The sequence below is a fragment of the Dermacentor andersoni genome, chromosome 8 (assembly GCF_023375885.2).
Source record: "Dermacentor andersoni chromosome 8, qqDerAnde1_hic_scaffold, whole genome shotgun sequence".
Lineage (NCBI taxonomy): Eukaryota > Metazoa > Arthropoda > Arachnida > Ixodida > Ixodidae > Dermacentor > Dermacentor andersoni.
The window spans coordinates 141,363,022-141,377,469 of record NC_092821.1 but is presented as its reverse complement, the minus strand read 5'-3'; the positions used below and the strand labels follow the sequence as shown (position 1 = coordinate 141,377,469).

Sequence of the window (14,448 nt, the reverse complement as noted above, 5' to 3'; positions counted from 1 at the left end):
TTCGTTGCTCGGGCACCGTGTTTGCCGAAAGCGGGTTACCAAAACCAAATCTTCGCGCCACGTCTGGGATAGCCGTCCGCCGCGCCATCTCTGGAGCGACGAATTACTCACTACGCCGTCCTAGGTGGCGCGGCGGTCCTTTGTGTGCGTTTCGGCCCGTTCCTGAACGCACTGTCCCCGTTTATAAAAAAAAAATATTGTAGTGGTGACCGACTGTGTAGTGACGCCGGCGATGGATACTTGTTGACCATGACACACGACGCGGCTGTCACAGGTAAGTCTCGTTCTTCCATCGTCCGCTGAAAGATCCGATCGCAGTTTGCCGCCCGCCGGTGATGCTAATGCAGCTGACGCGAGAGGCGAAACTTAGGCCTAAAAACCCGCTGCCTCTCGTAGCGGCCAAAACGATTTGTGTCGCGCGCCGGGTTTCTTTCGCGACCGCCTCCTTTCGGCGCCAGTGACGCTGGAAGCGACCGAGAGTCGCCTCGGCTCAAAAACCCCCTTCGTAAACGAGCTTACACGTGCGGCTTCGGGGCAGCGCGTTGACGACGGTGTCTCTGGCGGGCCGCAGCGCTGCTGTAGGTGACCGAGGTCCGCTTCGCGCGCAACTGCTTCAAAGTGCGACGACGTCGCCCCATGTGCCCGGCCGCTGGCCGGCGCGCTAAGCCTATTTTGACGTGTACCCCGCGTAGTACACAGGCCGCGCTGCGCATTTCAAAGTGCACGCACCAGCTGAGCGATTTTTTTTACACGTTGCGCGAAACGGTGGGACCCCACCTCGCGAAACGAGATATGTCCAGTTTTCGAGCGCTTTCCGCTGTTGGCGGTGGCGGCGGTAATGTACTACTAGTACTACTACCATGCCGTGTAATCTGCGTCTGAGCCGGCGTTGTAGATGCGGGACCCGAAAAAAATCTACGCGAGGTAGCCAGTTGCGTTTTCTGCTGAAGGTTCTGACAGGCATGAGGCCGTCCGCTTCGTTTCCGCCGCAGGCTTGCTACATTTAACTACCAGAAGTGCGAAGCCAGCGATAAAAACACCGCTTAACGTGGTTATCACCACACCAACGCACGTTTGGTCGCAGCCCGCCTCGATATTGCTCGGTTGTGCGCAGTAGCTTGTGTGCAAGAATCCTTTTGAAATACTTTTCAGACATATAAAGGTTATACGTATATATATATATTTAGAGTTACGAAGACCCGAGGTTGATACAGAGCGCGGAGTCTCACCGAATTGATTAGCTCTGTCGCCATTGCCGACCTCGTGTTGTTCCTTTTGCGAAATAGCCCCGATAGTTCTGTTCGCTGGAAATTTAGGCGCATTTGAGTTGCCTTCTGTAACGCTCGCTCGCTCCCTTCATTTTGTAGGCGAAGAGACGCTTGCTGCTTTCATCGTGACCGCAAACCCGCGTTTTGTATCTTATCGCTCAGTGCATTCCGAGAGCCGCGGATAAGTTTCCCTCGCGGCGACGTCATACGTACTGTACTATCCAGTTTAAACCTTTTTTTTTTTTCACGTGGTTCATTAGTAATCGAAACAGTAATAGTTAAGCAAAAAAAAAAAATAATAATCGGGCATAGTCGCATAGTCGGGCGGCTTTATCGGCAAAAATAAAGAAAAACACAACCCACGCGCGGCGTACGAAAACCAAAGGAAAAAAAAAAAAATCGATCGGTGGTGCACTGCAAGCCCGCCTATTTTAAATCCACGTGACTCGAATGCTCGCCTTTTTTTTTCTTTTTCGTAACATCGTCGAAACTGGTTCGTTCTCGCATATAATGTCAGTAAGGGGCGCAGTATTGGGAATGCCTTTGTGAATGCATCATACTTTCTTTAATTTCATCGTGGCGTTTACATTATCGGGGAGCGTTGAGAAAAATCCGCCCGATTCGTTTATGACAGCTTCGCTGGTGTGTTCGACGCCTTGCCCAAGAAAACGCGAGACGGTAGCAGACGATCTTTTGTGCGTGTTCGCGTAGGAAAAAAAATAAATGAATAAAGGACATCGTCGAGTTGCGTGTGCCCAATTATACGCCTCTGTTGCGCTTGAAAAATATTGCAGATAGCGAGGGAGCGAGTAAAACCGAAACGGCGCTACCGATCGTTGCTGTTTTTGGGTTCTCGGGGGAGAAGGCCAGCTGTGGCCCCTTGGCGCCGCTCCAGCGCATCGCAGACTGCAGACGCGAATCGCCTATGCCGCAACTTGTATGTACCGCGAAGATGAAAGAGCGTTTGCCGAATTTGGCCGCACCTCCCTCTTCCACGAGTCGAAGGTGCATATCTTTACAGTAGCACCAACTCGCGCTGGCGAAGAAGCGCTTGGAAACGAGACAGAGAGAGAGGGTGTGTGTGTGCGTCTTGCACTTCTTATGGCGCATGGGCAACACGTGCATTTAGTGTTTCTTACAACCAGAGCGAACTCTGGCACTACTTGCTATGGGAGCTGCAAATCATGGGGCTTCGGCCAGCATCAAGGAGGTTTAAAATAAAGTATTCTGTAGTGGCCAGCCTGGGTAGGTTCTTGCCAGCAGAGGCGAAGCGCTGGTTCACCCCCTGAAAGAGTGCCGCAGTAACTGGAGACCAGTCACAACAAGTGACTGGTCAGAATTGTAAATTATTGGCTAATTGCAAATAAATGCTCGTTGTTTCAAGCTGAAGTATTGCCTATGGCTGAGAAATAGCATGATCTCCCATACAATTTGCCAAGACGTTCAGGTTTCATACCAAAACGAAGTACACAGACACACGTTGAGCAGTGTCTGCACAACAACATTGGCTGTCTTAAAGCTGCAGGAAGTGAGAAGAAAACTTGTCAGGTTCCCCTCTGTCTACCCGAGCCAGACGTACAAGGTCTGTAAAACTGAATAAGCCACACTCCCCCACATGCTATGGGAGTGCAAACATCAATACCCAGACCTTAATCTCATGACCCTCTCGTTGAGATGGCACGCCGCCCTGCGCAGCTCCCATCTCTACGACCAACTCTGGGCGACCCAGCAGATCTACGAAGCGGCGTAGAGGCAAGACCTCGACGTCCCATCGTAGGAGGCCTAGGCCCTGCCGACTGAACTGCTGGTGCTCATTAGAGTTCACTCTCTCTCTCCTGTATATGCGAACGCTATTCATTTCCTCTAAAAAGATAGCGACATCCCGACATCACATTTAGGGCTCCAACTTCACTACAGAATTTTTTGTTAATAACCTCCTTGGCCATCATGAGATGGGCTTAATGACGTATCTGCCCTAAACTTCGTCCTTCTGGCTTCAGATGGCTTAGCGAATAGGTGGTGTGCCAAAACATTGCTTCTGTGACGTCTTTCCAGCTCCACTATTACTTTCTGCTTGTGCGGTTAGTGAAAGCATAGCCTCCGAGATCTTTTTCCATTACTTGGAGGCAACCATTGCTGGGGTGTAGATTTGGACACCACCCATTGATCACTCTCAAATAAATATTTGCGCTACAGTTCGCTATGCGTGTGCATGTGTGCGGAGCTCGCTGTCTGCATTTAGGAAAATATGATTGCTTTGAAATTTAGCCAGATAAAGGCAAATGAACTGTAGTTAATAAAACCATAATATCATACGAAGCCACACGCAGCGACAGTGAGACAATCCCACATACTAGAATTGTTCTCACGGTAACTGAATTATTGCAGCACTAGAGCTTGCTCTAATAGTTTTTGAAGGAAACTGGAAGATAAGGAGACAACACAGAAAAGCAGACTGCAAGAGGAGGGCCTTAGTTGGTTCAGATATTTTCTGCGTGAACTGTCAACTTAAAAATGCAATGTTTGTTTTTGTTGCCTCGTGGTGCGATGTTACATGGGCTTATTGCAGAGGCTTATTAATTTTAATTAGAGGCATTGCTTGTTTCTCTAATGGGTGATATGTTTTGGCTGCATGAGTAAATGTTCCATTAAAGATAAGCCAAATACATAAAAAGTATTTCACAGAAGTGCTTGTCACTATCTCTTGTTAAAGCACAAATATATATATATATATATATTTGAGCATCTAGAAGCGGCATATGCAACTGTTTAGGGGTACCTGATGACGAAAAGCTGCCCGAGATTTCTAATGTTGGGCATCCCGAAGGACACAGGCACTGTTATTTGCCACATGTGAGTGTGCCTGCGTCTAGAGCTGTCATTTGAGTCAGCCTTGCTCGGAAATCTGCAAGCCTCCCTAATGGTAGAGCGGAAGAGTGTCTGCTCTGGTAAGGGGTTAGTCCCAAGTTCGATCCACAGACTGGGATGAATTTTTTTTAACTGCGAAGCCTCTTTTCTGGGAAACCTGCATTGGGGACTCCTTTGGGGTTTCATGTTACTCTCAAGTGGATGACAATTTTTCTCATTCATGTCTTTCTCCATGTTTCAGCGGCCCAGACATTGGGAAGAAGTCTAGTCAGCACCTTTTGTAGGTTCTAAGAATTTCCCGTGCCCCCTGTCGCCACGAGCTCTGCTGGAAAGATGCCGCAAGAAAGTTTGAAGATGATCAGCAACTCCATAAGCCTGGGGCTCGGCCGTAGCCCACTGGGTCTCAACCAACAGGTGAGCACAAATGAACAAATTGTGAATTTTTATGTGCCGCTGTGGAGGTATTTGAGCCAAGAATAACATGGACGATGCAAACAAGGAGAGTGTCTTATGCAGCGACGAAGTTGTGCGGTATAGCTGGAATTTAGATGAAAAATTTTGCCCACTCTCCCGGCATAACTGCAAATGCCACCAAGTTCATATTTAGCGAGCAAGGGGGATGTGCCATGGCAACAGGGTGCGCAACATTCACAACATTCGTTAAATAATTCTTTTAGCAGGTTCTAGCAAGAGAGGAGGAATTTTTGTTTTGAAATGAACCTGAATGGGGGGTAATAACAGCACCAAGGAGCAGTTTTAACAGAGCGCTGTTGGGGGGGGGGGGGGGGGGGGAATGAAAATGATATGTGAATTGAGTAACTGGGAAAATGTATATGATACAAGTTGTTAGACGTTCCTTTTCCACAGTGAGTAGTAATAACTCTTGGGCTTGTTTCACTTTAGCCTGATTTGGAATCGCAGCATATTATTTGAGCATGTTCTAGAAGCACATTGGTTCTAAAGAGCTTGCTAATTAAAGCTTGTACTTGTTTTAGCCTTGCCGGCACATCCTCAGTAGTTCGCTAATGACCTGGACATTCAGTCCGACAGGGCAAGAACTCGCACCTTTGTGTAGGCGTGTTAGTAATGTCCACGTGCGATAAAGTCTTCAGGCTTTGTTCGGGGTAAAAATGTTGCAGCCACAAATGGCCCCGGTTTGTGTTGAGGATGCATCCAGACACCAGTCGCAATCAACGCTTTGTTTTCCTGGCGCAGGTTGCTGGTGGTTCGCGGTCATCGGTGCTTCTGTCTCGCATCGACTTTGAGCCGTGCGACGGCGGAGGCAAGCTCTCAGCGGAGGCACTGCGGGCGAAGTATGCGCCGCTCTCACCGTCACCGGTACACAACGGCCAGCTGAGCAAGAACAACTCCCTCCACAAGCTCGGTAAGCATGCCAGGACTCCTGGATCATTGTGCTACCATTCTCTCAGCGGGCGGGATATTTTCTGTGCAGAGGTGGCGTTTGTTACATGCAATCTTCGAATGAGGAGTCTTGTGTGCCATGGTGGAGGCAATCGTCGGAGTGGGAAGGGAACAAGTGCTGCATGCTTGGAAGGACGCAAATATTTTGAGCTGTGCAACCAAATTACTCTTCTTCGTCATCATCATCGTGAGCCTGGTTACGCCCACTGCAGGGCAAAGGCCTCTCCCATACTTCTCCAACTACCCCGGTCATGTACTAATTGTGGCCATGTTGTCCCTGCAAACTTCTTAATCTCATCCGCCTACCTAACTTTCTGCCATCCCCTGCTATGCTTCCCTTCCCTTGGAATCCAGTCTGTAACCCTTAATGACCATCGGTTATCTTCCCTCCTCATTACATGTCCTGCCCATGCCCATTTCTTTTTCTTGATTTCAACTAAGATGTCATTAACTCGCGTTTGTTCCCTCACTCAATCTGCTCTTTTCTTATCCCTTAACGTTACACCTATCATTCTTCTTTCCATAGCTCGTTGCGTCATCCTCAAATTAAGTAGAATTTTTCGTAAGCCTCCAGGTTTCTGCCCCGTTTGTGAGTACTGGTAAGACACAGCTCAGACACAGAGGTATTACACTCTTACAACACGAGAAAGGCTACTCTGCAAGATGATGTTTCTGGTCTCGTCAGAAAAGATCGACGTAAGAACAAAAGATGGAGGAAGGGCAGTGGCCACTTTGAAGTTGCCCCACTAGATTGCCTTAACAACATGGATTTTGACCATGTCTGCTTACGTCCAGTGAATTTTTTTCTGTTGGAGCCAAAGGCTCAGTTTGGCAAGATAGAAAAATGTTTACCAAGCCACACCATCCCAAGGACGAGAAAATATACTTTGAAATATTTGATTTCACGCTGATGTGCAGGTTCTAGAATTTCTGCTTGAAACTAAAAAAAAAAAAATACTTTGACCGTCATCAGCATTGCCATCTATCAACATTATGACGGAATTATAGAAAAGTGTTTTCGAAGAGTACTTATTCGGTCTATTTAGCATTCCTCTCTAGTGTTTCTCACCATCAGCCTATTCCCATCGGCATCAACCTAGGCTGACAATGACGTCGCCATGGTTGATAGCAGTTGATGAAAATGAAGAAACATACACGAGCAAAAAGAAACGTACTGGTCCAGGGTCTTTGCCACATCTTGTAGACATTTGTTTATTTGCTAACTGTTGCATGTGTCTGAAAAATTGTTTTAGGAGGATTTTGCTAACAAGGGTTCGGCCCTCCAGCTGGAAACTCTCAATGCGTTTTTCAATGTGCCTCTCTGGCGATTCCACCAGGAGGCAAGTCGATGGTGAACGGGGCCGCCATGACGAACGGCGTGGGCGGCGGCGGAGACGGCGTGAACGGCGGTGGGAACAAGCTGGTGCGCCGGGACGAAGGGGGCGAGGATGGCATCCCAGAGCCGCGGGTGCGTCTGCATTCGCCGGACGCGATCTGGCTCGACTGGCGGGAGCAGCGGCGCATTGGCGCGGGCCTCATCAACATGGGCAACACGTGCTTCATGAACACGGTCATCCAGTGCCTGACCTACTGCCCGCCCCTGGCCAACTACCTTCTGCACCAGGATGACCACTGCACCAAGTGTAAGCGAATGCCCATTGGCTGTTAGCAGCATGCCGGACTGCCGGCAGCTTTTTTGCAGTGTGGGGCGGTGGCGCATCCTACGACGGCGCCGCGTAGCTCTCCGTATTACATGTCTGCCAAACTTCCCCAAACTGTTCCATAGAGTTTGCAAACTTTGGCTCGTTCTACGATTTCGAGAATGCCGTGCGACGTTTTGTGAAAGAGATCAGCCTCGAGGTGACGAGAATTGCAGCTTACCCGCCGATTTCGTGCAAAATGTGAATGAATGGCTGCAGACTTCCTCGGTAAACAAAGGCATGCTGATGTAGTTAGCATGTGTTTGGGGTTTCCTCGATAAATTATTCAATTAAACATTTGGGTAATTGCATTGCTTCTTTTCTTTTTTGATCTCGTGAAATCTGGAATAATGAGGTTTTACTGCCTGCTAGTTAAATTGTTTCATGCAGGGAAAACGTAGTGCTGGCTGTGAAAGCAGGCTCTCTCTCTCTCTCTTGTTTGACTTGTGTTGACCGGTGATCTCGACTTTGCAGGCAAGACACTGAACTTCTGCATGATGTGTGAACTACAGAGGCACATGAAGCGGGCCCTGGAGAAGTCTGGAGACACCATCAAGCCCCTGTACATATACCAGCGGCTCAAAGGTATTGCAGTAAAACACGTTGTGGGGCTAGTTGGTGCATTGCTTTCAATAGGTGAAGCGCCAATAGTGATGGCACACAAGAAGGAATACAGACATTGTCCTGTCTTCATACAGACATTGTCCGCCTTGTCCTGTCTGTATTCCTTCTTGTGTGCCGTCACTGTTGGCGCTTCACCTATAGAAAGCTCAAAGGTACGTTGCCAGGCATGTTGCCGTTCTCGGGTAACGTGACAGAGTCGCATGCAACAAATCGCAAGCCACATGTGTTTGCCTAAAATTAGCTCTTGCGGCTTCAAACGGGTTGAATGACTTAGCAAGTTTACAATGTTTTACAAAAGGTTTCATTGTAAATGCATCAGTTCACCGTGGTTAACACATGGAACGTGTTTAACGAGACCATCTTGAACTTTCTGCACCATCTTGTCATGACAGCGTAGCTTTCAATGGCATCAGCTCAGATCCAGTTAGATTGGTAAAGTTTGCTAGTAAAGACGGAACAGATTGTTTTCTAACGTAGCCACAGACTGAACTGTGCAAATTTCAAGAACATCGACTTCGAAATACGAGACCCAAGTTCGAGAAAATATTTGTCATCCAAGATGTCACGCTGACGTACAGTTACTGGTGTTGTGCTGTAAAATTCAGAAAACAGAGCTTTGGCATTTGGTTACTCTCCTGGTTATCAATCTGTTGCTATAAAATTTATGAGAAATGAGTTTTCAGGAAGAAGAATTTATCAGGTTAAACTGATTCATTCTTTCCTCGTAGTGTCTTTTTAGTCTGTAGCGCCTCTACAAAAGCCCCAGGTGGAAAACCTGCACTTGCTGTGTACCGATGCCAAGTGAAGCTTGTCACCTGTTTCAAAAGTGCTTTATGCAGAAGTAACGCATGCACTCTATTGTTGGTTGGGAGAATGACATTAATATTTTCTTTTGTTTCTTCTCGTTCTTGTCGACCAGCCATAGCAAAACACTTTCAGTTCGGACAACAGGAGGACGCCCATGAGTTCCTCCGCTACGTCGTGGACAACCTCTGGAAGGCAGCATTGGCCAATTACGAGGGCGGCCTCAAGTGAGTTTCTCTGCGCATTTTTTATATTTTTTTGTTCAATTGGCCACACGTGCAATTCCACTTGTCTGTGGAAGCCAGGAGGAAAAAAAGGAGTGAACTGAATTTTCCTCGGTTTTTGCATGCAACATGAAGTCGAGGAGTTGAGTTGTACAGGCTTTGTACCGTTGTGTGCCTGTTTAATTTTTTTTTTTTTTTCCACATTCTGGTCCCGGAAGTCTGGAATGTACATTTCAAAGGAAAGGCACGAATACAAAAGGCAGGCCACACAGTCAATTGAGTTTGATATAGTTTGTTAAAACATGCATCAAAGAAAAAGAACTGCGATGAGCAGCGTCAGGTTATTGAGAAATAGCCAACATCACGCAACATAAAACAACAAATACAATTAATGAATGACGCGATGGGAAACCGAGGGGCTCGATTTTCGTTAATCGTGACCGTGTAAAGCCAACAGACAGTGAAGCCGAAGAAAGCAAAGGGGAAGCTAGGTGTGGTTTAAGTTGAAAGGTGGAAAAATATTGAGGGAAAGGGAAACTGAAAGTGGGAGCAGAAAATGAATGGCCGCCACGAAATCTGTACCCAGAAACTCCGTATTGCGATAAAGTGGATAGGTAGGCTAGTTGGCATAGCATTACAGTATCAAAACGTAAGAGTGCAGTGAAAGACTATGAACACGAGGAATGGGCGTTTGTGTCTTGTGCCCCTTCTTCACCCATCTTTTTGCTGCGCTTTTAAGTTTCTGTACTCTGGATTACGTGTGCGTTGCACTACCAATTGTGCTGTGGCAACAGTTATCAATCCGGCCGCTATCTTGGGCGTTCATGTGCACCAGATCAAACCCTGGGAGCTTTAGCCACTCCGAAGTATTTCTCCTGGGCTTTCCTTGGCTTCGTGATGTTTAGGTGTCACAGAGGCATGCTTAAAGATCTCTGTCTTGTCCAGGCTTCAACATATTCATATGGGCTCAGTGGCATTGGCGTTTTGCTTATGAACAGGCGGTTGCAGGTTTGATTGCCAAAATTGCGGTGGCCCTGTGCTGATAGGGGTAGAATGCAAAAATGCTTGCGCAAATCTCAGACCAGACCGAGGTCTCGGATTTGCGTCATAACTATTGACCATCATGCTAACACGCTGTCTATTAGATGTTGTTCAGAGGTTGCTAATAGGGAAATCGGACAATTACAAGCCCTGCAACTTTTCCACGGGTAGAGTGAAGTTCCGTAGCAGTTGGTATTTAACCTGTAGCTGTCAAAGGCCCTGCGCTCTATGAATCACTGGTCTTCATTGTCATGCAACATGTTTGCTTGTCTGTCTGTGGTCTTAGAGGGCGAAAATGCATTGTCCTTAATTATTTTACAGGCTGGACCCCGCGAGCAAGGAAACCACAGTCGTGAATGAGATCTTTGGCGGGTATCATAGGAGTCAAGGTAAGGGGATTTTGTGTGTGTGTTTTGCATGCATAATGTTGCGTGCCATGTAAATAGCCATTGCTTGCCCCCCTACTGAGGTCTCAATAGTCCTTGGAATGAATTGCCTCTGTTCACTGCTTTCTGCGCGAGCCAGGGTTCTTCAAAGGCATTGAAAAGGCGGCACAAGGTGCTGTCAAGCCTCCGGGCATGAGGTTGCGGATTTGCTAGCCAGGCGTTTTGGCTGCCTGTTGACAGGAGCAGGCCACAAAAAATTCTCGTGCACCGTGTTTTAGGTGCACAGTAATGGAGCCACGTGGTTTCTTACTATTTTCGGTAAAGTTCCTGAATTGGGACGTGTTGCACCCAGTTTTGCAAAAGGAATCTAATTCGGTTCACATAAACGTTTTTGCTCGTCAGTCTCTTGACCGTACCTTTAGATGTTTTGGGGTGATGAAAGGATGCCAGAGGGCTACCCACTTTGAGCAAGTTTTATTCTGACAAGTTCCCGAAGCAAGCGAAATCGGCAACAGAAAGTCTCCGAAGGAGTTGCCACGGTCTAAAAGCAATGCATCGCTTACAACTTTGTGCGGGTCCAAGTGTGCTTGCTGCTGCTTGTGTTGCATCTAACGCATGCGTGTGTGTTTGTATCCCACGAGAGGCGTGGGCTCGGGACAAGCCGTAAAGCAATTGTCAGTGCTTACCCATCCCGCCAATGTTGTTCGCGTCCGCAGGGATTTTTTTTGCATTGTAATGTTTGCAGTTTGGCGTGCATGGATTGGCCTATTGCTGTAATCTAAAGTTTGCTCGACTGACTTTCCTCCCCCAATGTTCTAAAACGTTCCTCTGTCCAACACTGCACCTCAAAGTTGATGGCAATGCCACCCCTGGACAAAAGTGGGCGCTGCGATACGCAGACACCTCATAGCAATCCTTGAGAAACATGGCGTCTTCTTCAGTCCAGGGTCTGCGCTGTGCTCAACTAGTTGGAGTGGAGGAAGAGTCTTTAGTGGAGGATCGTTAGAGAAGGCGGGGGTTTGTCTATTGCAGTAGCTGGATGTGCGGGGGTTTCTGCGATGCCTGAATGGCCCCTGTTGCGTTATGGGAGCCATCCTGAAAGTTTGATGAGGTGGCTTCTAGGTTGTCGCTTGACTGATGTTTTTCTTCTAGGTTGTCGCTTGACTGATGTTTTTCTTTATCTGTCTATCCCATCAGTGATTTGCATGAAATGCAAGGAGAAGAGCAACACGTACGACCACTTCATGGATCTCATCCTAGACATCAAGGTGAGGATTCCCTTGATGCCGTTTTTTGAGGAAGTTGCAGAACGTGTCCGTTATTGAAAGAGCATCACTCCGTGAGCCTTTTTTCGACCTGCAGTTTTTGAATACGTCTCGTATGAGTGGTGTGATTGGCAACTAATTTGACTGCCCATCTGCTGCACCCACCCCTGGGTCCTCTTGTTGTTCTCCCTGCTGGGCTCAGAAGCTGTGCTGCCATACTTGCTTAAGACGATGCCTGCTACGCTCTCTGCCCATTATTGCATTAACGTTTAGTATTTGTGGCCTCCAAGATTGGTGTGCAAAAGATTGTGAGCGGTACTAATAGACCTCAGCCAAAGCAAATTCAGTAGCTGAAGTTGTTTTATAAACGTCGATTAAAATAAAGAGAGCAAATGGGTTTCAATACTAGTGTCACAGATAGAGCAATAAGTGAATAGGTATTTACAGAATATTTACAATATATCACAGAGCTGATCATGTGGTGTTGTAGTCTAGCCTTAAAATCCCTCCGTTGCCGCCTTCATCGCATTGAGGAGCATCGTTGTAATCGTGCTTGCAGAACTGTTGACAACGTTCTTTGGGGAGGAGAGACTGCCAACTTGTCTGCCTGTCGCAGCGATAACCACAAACTCTTGCAGAACTTCAGCGCTTGATTGAGCCTGTGGATCGAAACCTTGTGTCATTGCTCCAAACTACAGAATGCCTCCAGCCTGGAGACAGCCCTGGAGAAGTTTGTGGAGCCGGAGCTGTTACAGAACGACAACGCCTACAAGTGTCCCCGCTGCAACATCAAGGTGATGGCGCAGAAGCGGTTCACCGTCCACAGGGCGCCCAATGTAGCCACCTTCCAGTTCAAAAGGTGGGTGGACTTTTCTTGCATCCATTCACTGTCAGCTTGCTGTTTATTTGTGCTTTATTTTACTGCAGAACACGCACGAAGGGTCGCAGTGCAGCGGCAGCTCATTGTTATGTCCAATATGTTGGTAAACATGGTATTGTTTAAAGTGGGTTCGACTGTGTGGCCCTGAATTTTAGGCTGCAGAAGTGTTCAGCCGTCTGTTAAAACCTTCGTCGGACCATTCTTTGATGTCCCTAGCATGCGGCTGTCTGCCTGTATGGCGCAGTACAAGCATGTGCCCAGTGAATGTGGTATTGAAAGAAAGACATGCCCTGTCTTGCAGGTTTGACGCCAACCGGATGTTTGGAGGCAAGATCACGAAGCATGTCAGCTACCCCGAGCACCTTGAGTTGCGGCCGTACATGTCGGACAAGCATGTGAGTGTCTTCGTTCCCGACTACACGTGTAGATGAAGCCTAACTGCTCACTTCAGCGATGTCACATGGCCATGCTTTCACGTCTACTTTCATGTCAGATTTAAATTTGCACAGTAAATGTATTGTTACCAGCGTATTTCAGGAATGCAATTTATTTTTCTAGGATAAACATTTTTTATGGTATCCAAAACAGGATGTTCTTGGTTTAATGCCGAACTAGCTTATTAACAGCAACTTGGACGGTAAGGTACAGAGCATAGAATGGATTCTGAATGTTCATAGTGTGTTGTAAGCTATAGGTTGTTGTTTTAGGCCATTTTGAAGGGAAGTTATATAAGTTGTCAAACGTAGTCATAAAAAATTACCACCTTGGTGCTTTTCTGGTTAGGGCCGGTTGCGTGTGCTGGGAGGAGTGCGTGCGCCAAGTTTGGCTCTATTTCGGCATTCGCGCACGATTTGGAAGCCACGACGGCCTCAAACATGTCCTTGTTCTTTTCTTTTTTCATATTTTTTTACATTGCAGTCGTATTAGATGCTGATAATTACAGAATCGCTAGCTTACGAGACGGTTTTCCAAAAATAGACTTCTTCGCAATATATCGTTTTTGAAGCGCCCCTTCCCTCTTAGCCTGTAGTGTAAAAAACATTCGCTCACAATAAATTAATACAGTATTTACCTGATTCTAACATGCACCCCCCCCCCCCCCCCCCCAAGAGAATTCCTCCGAAAATTGGTTTAGCAGTGCAATACGATACCAAAACCGTGTTCGCGGTGTTTGCAACAGCCTGTCATTAGAGTTTTAGAGAGCCTGGCTAGTTTCATCTCCATTGCCATCACAAGGTGGCAGTCGTGGATAGTGACAGAACGAGTTCGGACATAATGTACTTATGGCCAAGTTCACACATAATGTACTTATGGCCAAGTTTGCTCATAATGTACTTATTACCAAGTTCGCACATAATGTACTTATGGCCAAGTTCGCACATGGTGTACTTATGGCCACGTGCCACTTTGATTATGAAAGCGAATTGAAATGATGAAGTTATTTTGCATGTTAAGCTAGCGGCAGCCGGTCATATCACGTGTTTGTAGCCTTCCGGGGAATAGCATGCATTGCAGGACGAACCAGTGAAGTGGTTTGTCTAGCATGAGCCACAATCCCGTTTGCTATTGTTTCGGAGCGGTGCGATAAATGCAGAATATCGAACGCGCTACGAACCGTATGAGAAATGAGGTGACGTGCTTCTTCGTAGACAGCGGGAAAGTGCTGCCTGAGAGTGATGTTAATGGACAGTAAGTAAATAAAGTTCCCTTCTGTGAAGGCAAATCTCACAGGCTTCACCTTTTTTTTACCAGAACTTGAGGCATGCTAAGTTTTCTTGCTAAAAGACTGGGTGCGTGTTTGATTTGTACTTTGTTTAGGAGCTCTGGCGTCACATTTTACATAAATTTTCTGCTTTGAACTAATCTAAAGTGGGTGTGCATTCAATTCGTAGGGGGAGGGATGGGTGCTGTTAAAATCGGGGCAAATACTGCCAGATGAATCAGCGGTGTGTATTGGTGGCCCCTT

General features: G+C 47.1%; 1 protein-coding gene across 5 annotated transcripts in view; it reads left to right on the top strand.

Moving 5' to 3' along the window:
- LOC126525846 (ubiquitin carboxyl-terminal hydrolase 17-like protein 6) overlaps positions 1–14,448 on the top strand; it is a 40,895-nt gene continuing 26,447 nt past the window's right edge. For 2 of the 5 annotated variants that reach the window (XR_007598398.3, XM_050173802.3), the window contains exons 1-10: positions 4–274; positions 4,378–4,550; positions 5,352–5,520; positions 6,896–7,201; positions 7,733–7,843; positions 8,802–8,913; positions 10,273–10,340; positions 11,535–11,605; positions 12,301–12,461; positions 12,784–12,877. Coding sequence is in view for 4 of the 5 variants with exons in the window: in XM_050173802.3 (XP_050029759.2) it covers positions 4,470–4,550; positions 5,352–5,520; positions 6,896–7,201; positions 7,733–7,843; positions 8,802–8,913; positions 10,273–10,340; positions 11,535–11,605; positions 12,301–12,461; positions 12,784–12,877 (1,173 nt within the window). In the remaining variant the exon portion in view is untranslated. Of the gene's footprint in view, positions 275–4,377; positions 4,551–5,351; positions 5,521–6,895; positions 7,202–7,732; positions 7,844–8,801; positions 8,914–10,272; positions 10,341–11,534; positions 11,606–12,300; positions 12,462–12,783; positions 12,878–14,448 lie in introns of all 5 variants that reach the window. The other 3 variants (XM_050173805.3, XM_055067897.2, XM_050173806.3) reach the window with 3 other exon arrangements.